The sequence below is a fragment of the Oscarella lobularis genome, chromosome 18 (genome assembly GCF_947507565.1).
Source record: "Oscarella lobularis chromosome 18, ooOscLobu1.1, whole genome shotgun sequence".
NCBI classification, from domain to species: Eukaryota; Metazoa; Porifera; class Homoscleromorpha; order Homosclerophorida; family Oscarellidae; genus Oscarella; species Oscarella lobularis.
Window position 1 is genome coordinate 1249080 of NC_089192.1, and position 16279 is coordinate 1265358.

Sequence of the window (16279 nt, forward strand, 5' to 3'; positions counted from 1 at the left end):
CCAAACGGGTAAGGCCAGACGGGCGCCTGCTGTGAGTCAAAGACTCGCGGGGCCAACTCCGTACTCCCCTGCGGAGGGTGAGCCCGTTTAACCTCTTGGCTCGGAGCCTTGGACTGTGAAAGTGGCAGCTGGGATGTCAGTCCACCCACAGGTGCAATTCCAAGGGACGTCACTGATATTACCCACCAGTGCCCTGCCTTACGTGGGGAGGCGCTCTATAGCCTCTGCAGAGGTACGGCCTATTTATCGCTCTTGGCCACAGAGGGATGGCTGCGTCTGCCTCGTCAGATTGGGAGAGCGACTACACGACAAAAAAATTTACGCGGGGAAATTAATGAGAACGTGTACCCTTCTGAAATGGGGGTGCAGCAGCCTAGTAGCTCACAACTTCTCCGTCTGAAGCTAAACGGCAAAAAAGTGTTAATTAAAGCAGCTACGTGTTCAGGCTTCAGCGCACCCGTGCTCATTTTCAGCGCGACATATATGCTCCTGAGAGATTTCACAATGCGAAGAGATCCGTTTTTGGGAACGCCGACGCTTTGTAGAGCAAACTTGTGCTAGGATATTTGACAAACTTTTTCTCGGTCCCACTACAGGAACTGAAGTTAATTAAAGAACTGTACTGTACCCACTAGTCTACAGGAATGTGCACAGCTGTTCCAACATACCTTCTATGCAAAGTTCCTGGCTTTCAGTGCATGTGGCTTGTAGAGCTTGGAGCTGTACAATTACTTAATACACAATTCTAAATTCTGTTGCTCTCCCTTGCCATACCTGCTTTACCGCAATTTGACTAGAAAGATCGATCACGAAACCGAGATCGCAGATAGCCTTCTGATTCGATCTGACTCCGATTGAGGCATGCTGACATCAGATGGAGGTCCAAAAGTACGAAGAATGTTCGTGTTTTTCTTTGAAAGGTCAATCACCGTTATCTGCAGCTTTAGCAAGTCACAGAAAGTTGCCCGAAAAGAAATAGCGGCGTCACGTATAGAAGAGGAAATTGGCGAAGTCTTGCCTACTCATCTCTCTCGAGCTCGATGTGCGCAAACAGGATCACGAGTAGGAGAAACGATCCCACGCATCGAGCAGTCAAATCGCGCTTGCGCCTATTGTCCTCCTAGGAAGATTTAAAAGACAGTGCAGCTAGTCTAAAAAGGACTTCGTGAACAGATTTGCGAGCTAAAACGACGAAATTAAGGCCGCGCATGCGTAGTCTACGATACGTGACGCTGGGACCAGAGATTAAATAGGAGAGCTGTGACTTCTCTTGCGAAAAAGGATCCGATCCGGATTTCGTTGGCGAGTCAGGAGTCAGTGTTTCGAAAAAGCGAAGTAATTGTTGGTTGCCTTCTTGGGTAAAGAGGCTCATAGAAAGACTGCAGAAACGAGACGTTGAATTGACTATCGAAGAAACTGCATGAACAGCTCGCTTTTTTAGAAAGAACAACAAGACACATAGCCACTGACAAAAGGTTCTAAAAGAGTAATTCAGGCAGTCTCTTTCAGGCAGACGATTCCAGCAAAATCGGAAGTAGTGGAAGTGTACTCAACCTGAATCTCGTCACGGGTACCAACGTGTTTGTAAGCATTGGTATCAGCAGAGTCTCGAAATCGAAAGTAGCGTCTAGTAGATCCTGCGTAGACATAGCCACTCCAACCGCATTGACTAAAGTAAACACACTCATTAGACCAAGGTTTATTTGAACCAAAAATCCTTAGTCCATCTCTGGTACTAGCCCAATAATAACCACGTGGACATGAATAAAATGTTGTCTTTGACCATGTAGTTGATTTTGAAACAGCATAGAAAACTTGAGGGTCGTATGTCGATTGGCGAAAGCCCCCACAACGGTCTGAACGTAACATCCATTGTTCAACTAAATTTTCAACTAGTTATTTATCACGCAAAATGAACGAATTACTGGTATATACCTGCCAGACGATCACTCCCTCCTTCGACGTCTATGTAAACTGTGGCTGTGAGTACTCCGTTCACTTTTGCGACGCATTGGTAACGTCCGCTGTGTCGCGTCTCCACTGAAACGAACCGAAGAGTCCCATTGCCCAAGTCGAGAGCTTGGCTTTTGCAGCTGCTACATCTCACGAAAGACCATGAAACATTAACGAATGTGCCTTGGGCAGCAGCACTACAATGCACTAATGCATTCTGTCCAACTTTCAGACGCAAATTCTTGGGAGGTCGTTCTATAAAGCCAGTTTCAAAAAGAACGACAACCTGTTTTTTGTTCCTGCCCAGTTGATTCTCCGCGTGGCACGCGTATGCTCCTTCGCCTTCATACTTTATGCCATGAAATGGCAACGTGGCGCAACTAGTTGAATTCAATAACTTTCTGTTGTGTCTCATCCATGTGACAGTTGGTAACGGTGGGCCAACTGCGCAGCACGTAATATTTTCGCCAGGAAAGACGTGTTTAACTTCGCCTTCAAAGCTTGTTATATTTGGCTTTCCTACCGATCAAAACTCGTAAAGAAAAAGTGTAGAAGTGACGTCGTACCTAGAACAGTGAGACGCACTTGATCTCTGAGAACCTGAGATGAATAGCTGTTGTTTGATGACGCTATGCACGTGTACTGGCCAGCATCTTGCATAAATACTGGAGAAATCTCCAATGTACATTTAGTCATTTCCGTTCTGTTTATAGACAGATCTCTGCCGTCCTCTCTCTTCCAAGAAAAACTGAAGTTCTTGAACGGACAAATAGTGCACTTGAGGGACGCTTTGGTATTGTTGATGACTTCAAGTCCGTGATTAATCTCTACACAGAATGCCTTAGAATAGTTTATCATTTTTTGTACGATTATCACCGTGATAAACTGACACATCTGTTGAATGCGTCACATGTCCGTGACTGTTTTCAGCTCGACAAACGTAACGCCCGTTGTCTCTACTAGAAAACTCAGAAATCACCAAACTACCATTTGAGTGAAAAAAAGAGTTTTCTGGCAAAGACGCTCCGTGGCGTGACCAATGAATTTTAGGTTGCGGATATCCTAATGCTTTGCAAGGCAAGACGACTTCAAGATTTGTAGGAAGAACTGTCAAACGCTTGGGTCCAATGTCTGTAAATTTAGGAGCCGCTAGAAGAGCACACGAAAATTCAATTGTCACAATTTTACTAGTCATGACATCACTGACCGTGAATGAAGAGCTGCGCTGACGACTCTGCTACACCAAATACGTTTTCTGCGACACATATGTACTCGCCTTCGTCGTCTTGATTAAGATTAGCAACGGTGAGCTTGTTCCGGTAATGTACGGATACTTGAGCGTTTGGTGGAAGTTGTTCGCGACCTGCTTTTCGCCAGTATATCGCCGGTTTGGGAAAACCAGTTACTTTGCACTCAAACTCCGCCGTTTTGCCTCTGATTCCCACGACATCTTTAGGTTTGAAGACAAATGTGGGAGGAACTTAAAAAACAAATTTTGGCATTACAGTGGAACTGTAGAGATTTGAATTACCAACGCTAATTGAAATGGGACCCGAGTTTCCTCTTGGACCCGGATCTCCTTTGTCTCCTTTTGGTCCTTTGGGACCTTTAGAAATGTAACGTACATAGGCTACAATTGTTTACACAACACGACAATCACCTTTTGGTCCTTGGTCTCCCTTTTTGCCCCGTCGACCCTCTGACCCGGTATCACCCTTGGGGCCTAAAACGTTCGATAAAAAACTAGGCAAAAATCGCGAGATTTCTACCTTGAACGCACAACTTCTCGTTAGACTGACAAGAAGCTTTCAGAGCTTCAAGCTGGTGAAGGTCTCAGGGTCTAATTCGTTGTTTGACGCTAGTCTTACCTGAAGTAGAGCTATCTTCCCAAAATAATCTGTAAATCCCGAATCAGACTGTCTCTTGGCTCGATCAGAGAGAGGATCAAGCTCATTCTCGGCGAGTTTGCCCTGATCGCAGCTCAAACTTACAGTCGATTGCAGCTTGACAAGCCAAGCAAAGTTGCCTGCAAACAGAAGTAGAGAAACGAGCGGCGTGCCGTAAATGAGAGCCTTCGTTGTGAAGGGAATTGCCTCCTTGCACATTGCTCTCGACTAGACGACGTCCTGTCTCTTTGGCGACAATAGCGCTCTTCTTATTCGCGACTAAGCAACGGTGTACCGTCATTCTCAACTTTATAAACAACGGCACTCTACTCAACTAAACAACGACGCTCTGCTCAACTAAACAACGGCGTACTGCCGACTACAAGCTCACGTGCCCCACACCTCCACCGACATAAAGAAAGAGAGATAGCCCTGTCTCTCTATTTCCCCCAGTACACAATAGGCAGGTGTCCCACGTCGGCTGCACATACATGTAAAATGAAAGCGGCACCTTCAGCGTCTACACCCACTTGGTTCTTTCACATATTGCAAAACTATCTGAGAAAAGCAAGCAAGCAATTAATTAAATCAGTAGTAGGGCTCGACTAGGAATAACTCCATGCTGTTTCTCCAATGAATAGCCGGCTTAGGATATCCAGTAGCCTTGCACTCAAACACAGCTTGACCGCCTTGCTTTCCAATCGTATCAACAGGCCTTACAATGAACTGAGGAGGATCTACAAGATTGATGATGACGATACAGAATCACTCTAGCAAGAAAATAATCAGAAACGTACCAACGGTAAAAATCCTTGGATCAACGTCTCCTTTTGACCCCTTTTCTCCACGAGGTCCTATATCGCCTTTAGATCCTTTAGCGTCATTTTTACCTAAAGTAGGGCTTCTAGTAAAAGAATTGTACATACTGCCGTTTGTACCTCGGATTCCTCGATCTCCCTTTAGGACCGACATTGCCTTTAGGTCCTACCAACAAAGGCTGTAAAAGGACTTACACAGCTGTTCCGGCATACCTTCTATGCGAATGTGGCTTCAGAGCTTGGAGCTACATCTAGATACCCAATATACAATCAGATATTAATTAAGTCTGATCCAATTATGCTTCCTTGCCATACCTGCGTAACTGCAATATCACCCAACCCGAGCGGAGATTCTTCGTACTTTTGTCGTCCATCTGATGTCAGCAAGCTTGAATCTGAGTCAGATCGAATCAAAAGGCAATCCGATCTGCGTGTTTTCTCTTGAAAGGTCGTTCACCGTTATCTGCAGCTTAGCAAGCCACAGAAAATTGCCCTCAAAGAGAAGAGTGGCGTCAGGATCTTCATGCCGGCAGTGAAGTCCTGCGTAATCGTCGTCTCAAGGTCGATATCACGAGTGCGGGCAGCTCGCGCGCAGCTCCACGTGCAATAGAATCTACTTTGGGAATTGCTTCGTCCACGTACTGAAGCTGAACAGTTTTACTCCTAGGAGAACTCCGACGACGACGACTGACGACGACAGATAGTCGAGAGTCTTCCTTCGCGCATGCCTAGTTTCTCTCCAGCGTGACGAATAGAGTCGTTCCGGTACTTTCGGACAACGTGTAGTTCGGACAGTTCTTGTGTGCGTTGGAGACGCTAGATCCAAACCGCTTTTGGCTGATCTTCTTCCTTGTTCTCTTAGAGATTACTCACCAAAGTTTCGGCTGGATCGAAAGAGCCATCGCCAGATGACACGCCATTATTCGAGCAAGGTCAGTGACACGTACTTTCGGACACCCACATGCGATACGGACAGAGCGATTTTCTTCAAGATAATCAGAAGCAAATAGGGAAAGTTATATACCGTTGGAAAGCTCTTTCTTTGCTCTTTCATCCTATATTAATTATTTAATTTAATTTGAATTGGTAATTGAATTACAGAATTTTAAAAATTGTCAAATTTTTGGCAATTTTGGACGCATTTGATAACGTTATTTTGTTGTAAAGCAAGCTCAGAAAAACTGAAAATTCATAGCTGTCAAGCTTTCTTTGCATTTCTCAAAAATAGCGTTTGCACAGATGGAAGGTGGCAGATAGCCAGAGAGAAAAGTCTGGCCATTCACCAAGCTACTTTCTGACCTTTCCTAGAGCATTTAAGAGTTACTAATGCCAGCTAACTGCATGTCAACTTGCTTTTTCTGAGTATAGCGCCAGTGCACCTGTGCTAAACGCTATTTTCGAGAAATGCAAAGAAAGCTTGACAGCTATGAATTTTCAGTTTTTCTGAGCTTGCTTTACAACAAAATAACGTTATCAAATGTGTCCAAAATTGCCAAAAATTTGACAATTTTTAAAATTCTGTAATTCAATTACCAATTCAAATTAAATTAAATAATTAATATAGGATGAAAGAGCAAAGAAAGAGCTTTCCAACGGTATATAACTTTCCCTATTTGCTTCTGATTATCTTGAAGAAAATCGCTCTGTCCGTATCGCATGTGGGTGTCCGAAAGTACGTGTCACTGACCTTGCTCGAATAATGGCGTGTCATCTAGCGATGGCTCTTTCGATCCAGCCGAAACTTTAGTGAGTAATCTCTAAGGGAACAAGAAAGAAGATCAGCCAAAAGCGGTTTGGATCTAGCGTCTCCAACGCGCACAAGAACTGTCCGAACTACATGTTGTCCGAAAGTACCGGAACGACTCTACACTACCTATGGTAAAAATGGATATTTCGTTGCATGGCGAGTCAGGAGTCGATGTTTCTCATTAAAAAAGCGACGGAATTATTTGTCGCATCCTTGGCTAAAGAGGTTCAAAGGAAAGCGAATGAAGCGAAGAGAAAGACGCTGCAGAAACGAGTCGTTGAATTGACTATAGAAGTTATTGGACAGCTCGCGTTTTTAGAGGGAACGATAGACAAAATGACATACACTGACGAAAGGTTCTACAAAAGTACCTCAGGCAGTCTCTTTCAAGCAGACGATACCAGCGAAATTGGAAGTAGATGAAGAGTACTCAACTTTATACTCGTCATAGTTACCAGAGCTTTTGCAAGCATTGTTTGATGCGGAGTCTCGAAATCGAAAGTAGTATCTACTGAATCCTCCGTAGACGTACTGACTCCAACCACATTGACCATGGTAGACGAATACACCAGACCAGTTGACATTTCTACCAAAAATTATCATCCCATCTTGGGTACTAGCCCAATAGTATCCGCGTGGACATGAATACACGGTCGTCTTAGACCAAGAAATTGATTTTGATACAGCATAGAAAACTCGAGGGTTGTAAGTTGACTGGCGGAATCCTGCGCAATTGTCTGTACGCAACATCCATTCTTCCGCTAAATTTTGTCAATGAATTTAATGAAAGTCTGAACGATTAAAACTATTTCACCTGTGGGCTGATTTCCAACATTAATCTCAACTGTTGCCGTATGAGTTACTCCCTTAGCTTTTGCAGTGCAGTGATAAACACCGCTGTCCCAAATTTTTGCAGAGGCAAAAATAAGAGTGCCGTTGCCTAAATCACGAGCACTAGATTTATAGTAGCTACTGCAGCTGAGACATTTGGGAAGGCTCCAGGAGACGTCCACGGAATTTCCTCCCAGTGCAGCACTGCAGTGCACGTTCGCCTTTTCCCCCACTTTGAGATGAAGCGTTTCGGGAGGACGTTCAATAAAACGAAAAGTGCTCAATAAAACGACAACATGTTTTTCATCAGTACCAAACTGATTCTCCGCATGACATGAGTATGCTCCTTCATCGAGGATACTATTGACTTGCAACGTGGCGCTGCCGAGTCCACTTGTCAATTGTTTGCCGTGCCTTTTCCATGTAACAGTAGGTAACGGTGGGCCAACCGCGGGGCATGTGATATTATCACCAGGACAGACGTAGATAATGTCGCCTTGAATTATATCTGTTTTATTTGGCTTCTCTACATAAATATGCCTGTCAAGAATAGAAATGTGAAATTGCTACGTACCTAGAACAAAACTCTTGATCTCTGCCTTACCTGCAACAATTTTGTTAAATAAATATTAATGTCAGAACGCATATAATACCTAGAACTGTAAGAGATACGTGATCTTTTAGAATCTGAGAAGAATAGCTGTCTCTTGATGAGGCCACGCACGAGTAATTGCCAGCATCTTGCATAAATACTGGAGAAATCTCCAGTGCACACTTTGTTATTTCCGTTCTGTAACTTCTGTTTATAGGGAACTCTTTGCCGTCTTTTTTCCAAGCAAAGCTGAAGTTCTTGAACGGACAAATAGTGCAGATGATAAACGCTTTGGTATTGTTGATGACTTGAAGTCCGTGAAATATCTCTACAGATTAACTTAGAATTATTCTACCCATTTCCAAGCTATTATCACCGTGATAAACTGACACATCTGTTGAATGCGTCACATGTCCGTGACTGTTTTCAGCTCGACAAACGTAACGCCCGTTGTCTCTACTAGAAAACTCAGAAATCACCAAACTACCATTTGAGTGAAAAAAAGAGTTTTGTGGCAAAGACGCTCCGTGTCGTGACCAACGAATTTTAGGTTGCGGATATCCTGATGCCTTACAAGGCAAGACAACTGCAGGCTTTGTAGGAAGAACTGTCAAACGCTTGGGTCCAACGCTTGTAAACTTCGGAGCCGCTAGAAGAGCACACAAGTTCGATTGTCACAATTTACCAATCATGGCATCAGTGATTCACTGACCGTAAATAAAGAGCTGCGCTGACGACTCTGCTACACCGAATACGCTTTCAGCGACGCACACGTACACTCCTTCATCTTCTAGCTTTAAGTCTGTGATTACAAATTTGTGACGATGATCTGGTAATATTCCAGCTCGACTAGGAACAACTCCATGCTGTTTTCTCCAGTGAATAGCCGGCTTAGGATATCCGGTAGCTTTGCATTCGAACACAGCTTGACCGCCTTGTTTTCCAATTGTATCAACAGGCTTTGCAATGAACTGAGGGAGATCTACAATGAAGATGACAATACGAAATCACACTAGCAAGTAAAAATCAGAAACATACCAACGGGAATAAGCTTTGAACCAGCGTCTCCTTTTGACCCCTTTTCTCCACGAAGTCCAATATCGCCTTTAGATCCTTTTGCGCCATTTGTACCTGCAGCAAGGCTTCTGGTAAGTAAAAGAATAAAGGTACTGCTGTTTGTACCTCGTATTCCTCGGATTCCTTGATCTCCCTTTTCTCCTTTAGGACCAGTATTACCTTTAGGTCCTACCAACAAAAAGGTTTAGAAGAACTTTCCCAGAGCCGTTCAAGCATACCTTCTATGCAAAGTTCCTGGTTTTCTGTGCATGTGGCTTTTAGAGCTTGGAGCTACAATTACCCAATATACAATGCGTATTCAGTTGCTCTCCTTGCCATACCTGCTTTACTGCAATTTGACTAAAAAGATCCCCAAATCCGAGATCGGATTGCCTTTTGATTCGATCTGGCTCAGATATGCTGACATCAGATGGAAGCCCAATAGTAAGAAGAATCTCCGTGTTCTCTCTTGAAAGGTCGTTAACCGCTGTCTGCAGTTTAGCAAGCCACAGAAAATTGCCGGCAAAGAGCAGAAGAGAAACGAGTGGAGTCACGTAGACGAGGCTCTTTGTGCTGCCAGGGAGGTCCTGCCTACTCATTGTCTCGAGCTCGATATCACGAGAATCGGAGGAGTGAAACAATTACCTGTGCGGGCGGTTCGCACGAAGCTCCACGTAGCGGTCACGACGACAAAATCGCTCTACGCATGCGTACAGTAGCTCTATACAACAGTGTACATCTACAGCAGTTTCTCTCCGGCGAAATGGTCGGACAACGAAGCGACTGAAGCGATGGAGGTGACCGAGGAGGAGTCTCTATCGGATGATGGTTGGAAATTGTTTCGACTTTCCTTGGAAGAGTGAAGTGAAAATTGATCCGGATATTTCGTTGGCGAGTCGATCAGGAGTCGGTGTTTCTGATTGCAAAAACGCCGGAGTTGTTTGTCACCTCCTTGGCGAAGGATGTTCATAGAAAAGCGAGTGGAACGAAGAGAAAGACTCTGCAGAAACGTGACGTACTCGCGTTTTTAGAAGGAGCGATAGACACATAGTCACTGAAGAAAGGTTCTACAAAGGTAACTCAGGCAGTCTCTTTCAGGCAGACGATTCCAGAAAAATAGGAATTAGATGAATCGTACTGAACCTGATATTCGTCATCGTTACCAGAGTGTTTGTAAGCATTGGTTGATGCAGAGTCTCGAAATCGAAAGAAGTATCTGGTGGATCCTGCGTAGACGTAGCCTCTCCAACCACATTGACCAAGGTAAACGTATACACCAGACCAGTTGTTATTTGAACCAAAAATCCTTAATCCATCTCTGGTACTAGCCCAATAATAACCACGTGGACATGAATAAAACGTTTTCTTTGACCAAGTAGTTGATTTTGAAACAGCATAGAAAACTCGCGAGTCGTATGTCGATTGGCGAAAGCCCCCACAACGGTCTGAACGTAACATCCATTGCTCAACTAAATTTTCACTTGTTATTTATCACGCAAAATGATCTACTGGTGCATACCTGTCAGACGATCACTCCCTCCTTCGACGTCTACGTAAACTGTGGCTGTGAGTACTCCGTTCACTTTTGCAACGCATTGGTAACGTCCGCTGTGTCGCGTCTCCACTGAAACAAACCGAAGAGTCCCATTGCCCAAGTCGAGAGCTTGGGTTTTGCAGCTGCTACATCTCACGAAAGACCATGAGACATTAACGAATGTGCCTTGGGCAGCAGCACTACAATGCACTAATGCATTCTGCCCAACTTTCAGACGCAAATTCTTTGGAGGTCGTTCTATAAAGCCAGTTTCAAAAAGAACGACAACCTGTTTTCTGTCCGTGCCCAGTTGATTCCCCGCGTGACACGTGTATGCTCCTTCGCCTTCATACGTTATGCCATGAAATGGCAACGTGGCGCAACAAGTTGCATTCAATAACTTTCTGTTGTGTCTCATCCATGTGACAGTTGGTAACGGTGGGCCAACCGCGCAGCACGTAATATTTTCGCCAGGAAGGACGTGTTTAATTTCGCCTTTAAAGCTTGTTATATTTGGCTTTCCTACCGATCAAAACTCGTAAAGTAAAAGTGTAGAAGTGAAATCGTACCTAGAACAGTGAGACGCACTTGATCTCTGAGAACCTGAGATGAATAGCTGTTGTTTGATGACGCTTTGCACGTGTACTTGCATAAATACTGGAGAAATCTCTAATGTGCATGTAGTTATTTCCGTTCTGTTTATAGGCAGTTCTCTGTCGTCCTCTCTCTTCCAAGAAAAACTGAAGATCTTGAACTGACAAATAGTGCATTTAAGGGAAGCTTTGGTATTGTTGATAACTTCAAGTCCGTGAATGATCTCTACAGATTAAATTAGGATTATTTAGTCTATGCTTCTACCATGGATTGTTGAGAGACTCTCAACAATCCGACCTTCTACTAGTAGTGATCTTTACCGTGATAAACTGATACATCTGTTGAATGCGTCACATGTCCGTGAATGTTTTCAGCTCGACAGATGTAGCGCCCGTTGTCTCTTCTAGAAAAGTTAAAGATCACAAGACTACAATTTGAGACCAAAGAGTTTTTTGGCAAAGGCGCTCCATGCCGAGACCAGCTAATTTTAGGTGGCGAGTGGCCTGATGCCTTGCAAGGTAAGACGACGTCAGGATCTGTTGGAAGTACTGTCAAACGCTTAGGTCCAACGAGTATAAATTTAGGAGCCGCTAGAAAAACACACAAATTCGATTGCCACGATTTACTAGTCATGACATCACTGACCGTGAATAGAGAGCTGGGCAGGCGACTCTGCTACACCGAATACGTTCTCTGCGATACATATGTATTGCCCTTCGTCGTGTTGACGGAGATTAGTAATGGTGAGCTTATTCCGGTAATGTACGGATACATGAGCGTTTGGTGGAAGTTGTTTGCTGCCTGCTTTTCGCCAATATATCGTCGGCTTGGGAAAACCAGTTACTTTGCACTCAAACCCCGCCGTTCCACCTCTAACTCCCACAACATCTTTAGGTTTGAAAACAAACGTGGGAGGGACTTGAAGAACAAAGGTCAGGAATACAGTAAAATTGTAGAGATGCGAATCACCAACGCTAATTGACAAAGGACCCGAGTTTCCTTTTGGACCCGGATCTCCTTTGTCTCCCTTTGGTCCTTTAGGACCTGTAGAAATGTAACGTAAATAGGCTACAATTGTTTACACAATATGGCTATCACCTTGTGGTCCTTTGTCTCCCTTTTCGCCTCGTCTACCCTGTGACCCAGGGTCGCCTTTGGGTCCTAAAACTTTAGATCAAACAAACTGTCTAATAGTCGCGAGCTCTTTCACCTTGAACGCACAGTGTCTCGTTCGACTGACAAGAAGCTTTCAGAGCTTCAAGCTGGTGAAAGCCTCGGGGTCTATTTCATTGTTTGATGCTGCAGTATCCTTACCTGAAGTTGAGCTATTCTTCCAAAAGCATCCGTGATTCCCGAATCAGACTGTCGCTTGGCTCGGCCAGAGAGTGAGTCAGGAAGCTCATGTTTGCAGAGACCGCAGCTCAAATTTACGGTCGACTGCAGCTGGACAAGCCAAGCAAAGTTGCCCGCAAACAGAAGTAGGGAAACGAGCGGTGTGCCGTAAATGAAAGCCTTCGTTTTGAGGGGGGTCGTCTCCTTGCTCATTGTTCTCTTCAACTACAAAGGATGCTCACGTGCGCTCCACCAATCACGAAGTGACCGCAGGGCTTTAGAGTGTTGTTTGAACTGCTCGCTGTAGGGGACACACAGTGACAAAGAAAACGTTGGAAAATAGTGTAACGTCTGCAGTTCAGGCACTCTCCTTGCGACAAACGATTCCAGCGAAGTTAGAAGGGCAAACTTGTGCTAGGATATTTGGCAACAACATAGCTTTTTCTCGGTCCCAGTACAGCAACTTAAGTTGAGGCAGAACACTTTTAAAAGAACTGTACTGTACACACTGCTATTCGTACCTCGGATTCCTTGATCTCCCTTTTCTCCTTTACGACTAGTATTGTCTTTAGGTCTTACCAAAAAAAGGTGGTACAGGAATGTGCACAGCTGTTCCAGCATACCTTCTATGCAAAGTTCCTGGTTTTCAGTGCATGCGGCTTTGAGAGCTCTACAATTAATTATCCAATATACAATTTTAAATTTAGCTGCACTCCCTTGCCATACCTGCTTTACCGCAAGGTCATTAACCGTTATCACGCAGTAAATTTAGCAAGCCACAGAAAATTGCCCGCGAAGAGCAGAAGAGAAACGAATGGAGTCAGATAGACGAGGCTCTTCGTGTCGGCAGTGAAGTCCTGCTTACCTGGTACTCATCGCCTTGAGCCCAACGTGCGCAAACAGGATTCACAAGAATCGGAGGCGGGAACACAGACAACTCCGACGACAAAATCGCATGCGTAGATCGTAGATGCTCTCCAGCAAAATGAGACAGTGACTGGTGACCTAGGAGAAAGTGCACGACGAGCCTCTGCTGATGTGAGAAATTGCTGCAACTCCTCTTGTGGCAAGAGTCAAGAATATGGTGAAATCCCCGTGGACATGAATAAACCGTTGTCGTGGACCGAGTAGTTGATTTCGACACAGACGAGTATTGGATCAGTGTCACCTCTCTCTCTCTCCACAACGTCCAACATTGCCTTTAGATCATTTTGGCCCATATTATTCCTGCCCTAGGACTCCCAGCAAAGGAACTGTACAAATCGCACCTCGTATTCCTTGATCTCCTTTTTCTCCTTTGAGGCCAGTACGATCCCACACAGCGTGCAGCCCAAATCCCACCGCGCGCTTGCGTCTAATTCGACTTCTCCTTTGTCCTCGTAGTTTCGAAAGACAGTGCAACTAGTCTAAAAAAGGACCGCGTCGCGTTAAAACGAACGGAGAAGCTTCTTTGCGACCTAAAACGACGACGGAAAAGACACGCATGCGTAGTCTACACTAGGCGAAATGGGGCCCGGCGACGGACGACGACTAAAGCGCTGGAGGTGACCGAGGAGAGAATGCACGAGGAGAGAGTGCACGAGGAGAGAGTGTACGATGAGGCTGCTCCTTCTGCTGATGGAAACAGGAGAAATTGTCGCGACTTCTTTTGGGAAGAGTGATTCGGATATTTCGTTGGCGAGTCAGGAGTCGGTGTTTCTCATTGCGAAAGCCACGGAATTGTTTGTTGCCTCGTTGGCGTTCATAGAAAATCGAGTGAATCGTAGAGAAAGACTCTGCAGAAACGATCGGAATTGACTTTCGAAGAATTTTAGAGGGAACGATAGACACATAGTCACTGACGAAAGGTTCTACAAAAGTAATTCAGGCAAGCTCTTTCAGGCAGACAATTCCAGCAAATAGGGAAGTAGATGAAGAGTAGGCAACCTTATATTCGTCATGGCTACCAGCGTGTTTGTAAGCATTGGTTGATGCAGAGTCTCGAAATCGAAAGTAGTATCTATTGGATCCTCCGTAGACGTAGCCACTCCAACCACATTGACTAGCGTACACGTTTATTCCAGACCAGTTGTTATTTGAACCAAAAATTCTTATTCCATCTTGGGTACTAGCCCAATAATATCCACATGGACATGAATAAACCGTTGTCTTGGACCAAGTATTTGATTCCGATACGGCATAGAAAACTTGACGGTCATAAGTTGACTGACGAAATCCTCCGCAATTGTCTGTACGCAATGCCCACTCTTCCACTAAATTTTGGCCATACGCTCAATAAAAAGTCTGCGCGATTTAAATTGTATTACCTGTAGGCTGATTTCCGACATATATCTTTACTTTTGCCGTCCGAGTTGCTCCCTTAGCTTTTACAGTGCAGTGATAAACACCGCTGTCCCAAATTTTTGCGGAGACAAAGCGAAGAGTACCATTGCCAATGTTACGAGCGCTAGACTGATACTTGCTATTGCAGCTGAAACATTTGGGAAGACTCCAGGAGACGTCCGCGGACATTCCTCCCAATGCAGCACTGCAGTGCACTTCCGCCTTTGCCCCCACTTCGAGATGAAGAGTTTTAGGAGGACGATCAATAAAACAAAGGGCGTTTAATAAAATGACTCGATTTTCATCAGTACCAAACTGATTCTCTGCGTGACATGAGTATGCTCCTTCATGGGGAATAATACTACTAATTTGCAACGTTGTGCTGCCACGTCCACTCGTCAATTGTTTGTTGTGTCTCTTCCATGTGACAGTAGGTAACGGTGGACCCACCGCGAGGCACATGATGTTATCAGCGGGACACACGTAGATAATCTCACCTTGAACATCCGTTGCATTTGGCTTCTCTACATAAAAAGGATGTAAAGAATAGAAGTATAAAAAAGCTGTGTACCTAGAATAAAACTCTTGATCTCTGGCTTTCCTACACAGAAAATTGTGTAAAATAAGATTGCCAGAAAGTGTGCAGTACCTAGAACTGTAAGAGATACGTGATCTTTGAGAACTTGAGATGAATAGCTGTCTCTTGATGACGCTATGCACGTGTAATTGCCAGCATCCTGCATCAGTACTGGAGATATCTCCAAAAAACAGTCGGTCATTTTTGTTCGGCCCAAGGGCAGACCGTCCTCTTTTTCCCAGCCAAAGGTGAACTTTTTAAACGGACAAATAGTGCACTTGATGGCCGCTTTGGTGTTGTTGATGACTTCAAGTCCCTTATTAGTCTCTACAGATTAACTTAGCATTATTCAGTCTTCTACTAGTAGTGATCTTTACCGTGATAAACTGATACATCTGTTGAATGCGTCACATGTCCGTGACGGTTTTCAGCTCGACAAATGTAACGCCCGTTGTCTTTATTAGAAAAGTTAAAGATCATAAGACTACAATTTGAGACCGAAGAGTTTTCTGGCAAAGGCGCGCCATGCCGAGACCAGCTAGTTTTAGGTTGCGGGTAGCCTGATGCCTTGCAAGGTAAGACGACGTCAGGATTTGTTGGAAGAACTGTCAAACTCTTAGGTCCAACGTGTACAAACGTAGGAGCCGCTAGAAGAACACACAAATTCGATTGCCACGATTTACTAGTCATGACATCACTGACCGTGAATGAAGAGCTGGGCAGGCGTCTCTGCTACACCGAATACGTTTTCTGCGATACATATGTATTGGCCTTCGTCGTCTTGACTGAGATTAGTAATGGTGAGCCTATTCCGGTAATGTACAGATACACGAGCGTTTGGTGGAAGTTGTTCGCTGCCTGCTTTGCGCCAGTATATCGTCGGTTTGGGAAAACCCGTTACTTTGCATTCAAACTCCGCCGTTCCACCTCTGACTCCAACAACATCTTTAGGTTTGAAAACAAACGTGGGAGGGACTTGAAGAACAAAATGTCAGCAATACAGTGGAATAGAGATGTGAATTACCAACGCTAATTGA

General features: G+C 44.6%; 3 protein-coding genes across 3 annotated transcripts; all 3 read right to left on the bottom strand.

The window, feature by feature from the left end:
- Window positions 1-1491: 1491 nt before the first annotated feature.
- On the bottom strand, window positions 1492-4255 carry LOC136198137 (protein sax-3-like). The gene is made up of 10 exons (XM_065988053.1): window positions 3822-4255; window positions 3723-3774; window positions 3614-3676; window positions 3485-3559; window positions 3161-3433; window positions 2830-3102; window positions 2520-2780; window positions 1936-2472; window positions 1784-1880; window positions 1492-1669 (listed from the first exon to the last, which is right to left on the bottom strand). Exons 1-10 carry the CDS (start codon window positions 4056-4058, stop codon window positions 1492-1494), a joined length of 2046 nt encoding a protein of 681 aa, XP_065844125.1. The 5' UTR covers window positions 4059-4255.
- Window positions 4256-6776: 2521 nt separating this feature from the next.
- LOC136198138 (hemicentin-1-like) lies at window positions 6777-10912 on the bottom strand. Its single transcript, XM_065988054.1, has 11 exons — window positions 10403-10912; window positions 9225-10352; window positions 9123-9174; window positions 9010-9072; window positions 8866-8958; window positions 8540-8809; window positions 8204-8476; window positions 7889-8155; window positions 7810-7839; window positions 7219-7761; window positions 6777-7165 (listed from the first exon to the last, which is right to left on the bottom strand). The coding sequence occupies exons 2-11, from the start codon at window positions 9480-9482 to the stop codon at window positions 6777-6779; spliced, it is 2238 nt and encodes a 745-aa protein (XP_065844126.1). The 5' UTR covers window positions 9483-10352; window positions 10403-10912.
- A 190-nt stretch (window positions 10913-11102) lies between these two features.
- Window positions 11103-13787, bottom strand: LOC136197864 (contactin-5-like). The gene is made up of 9 exons (XM_065987726.1): window positions 13070-13787; window positions 12967-13011; window positions 12865-12917; window positions 12326-12806; window positions 12222-12273; window positions 12110-12172; window positions 11981-12055; window positions 11657-11929; window positions 11103-11601 (listed from the first exon to the last, which is right to left on the bottom strand). Exons 4-9 carry the CDS (start codon window positions 12554-12556, stop codon window positions 11315-11317), a joined length of 981 nt encoding a protein of 326 aa, XP_065843798.1. The 5' UTR covers window positions 12557-12806; window positions 12865-12917; window positions 12967-13011; window positions 13070-13787; the 3' UTR covers window positions 11103-11314.
- Between the last annotated feature and the right edge of the window lie 2492 nt (window positions 13788-16279).

Bases quoted from the DNA above. Each gene is read 5' to 3' on its own strand.
- LOC136198138 (XM_065988054.1), bottom strand. From the start codon at position 9,482: ATGAGTAGGCAGGACCTCCCTGGCAGCACAAAGAGCCTCGTCTACGTG. The intron at 8,477-8,539 runs GTCAGTGAATCA...GTGCTCTTCTAG, and splicing joins AGCGCAGCTCTTTATTTACG to CGGCTCCGAAGTTTACAAGC. The intron at 7,762-7,809 runs GTACGTAGCAAT...ATATTTATGTAG, and splicing joins GATCAAGAGTTTTGTTCTAG to AGAAGCCAAATAAAACAGAT.
- LOC136197864 (XM_065987726.1), bottom strand. From the start codon at position 12,556: ATGAGCAAGGAGACGACCCCCCTCAAAACGAAGGCTTTCATTTACGGC. The intron at 11,930-11,980 runs GTGATTCGCATC...TTGTTCTTCAAG, and splicing joins TCCTTTGTCAATTAGCGTTG to TCCCTCCCACGTTTGTTTTC. The intron at 11,602-11,656 runs GTCAGTGATGTC...GTGTTTTTCTAG, and splicing joins TGCCCAGCTCTCTATTCACG to CGGCTCCTAAATTTATACTC.
- LOC136198137 (XM_065988053.1), bottom strand. From the start codon at position 4,058: ATGTGCAAGGAGGCAATTCCCTTCACAACGAAGGCTCTCATTTACGGC. The intron at 3,677-3,722 runs GTAGAAATCTCG...CGAACGTTTTAG, and splicing joins CGAGAAGTTGTGCGTTCAAG to GCCCCAAGGGTGATACCGGG. The intron at 3,434-3,484 runs GTAATTCAAATC...TTGTTTTTTAAG, and splicing joins TCCCATTTCAATTAGCGTTG to TTCCTCCCACATTTGTCTTC.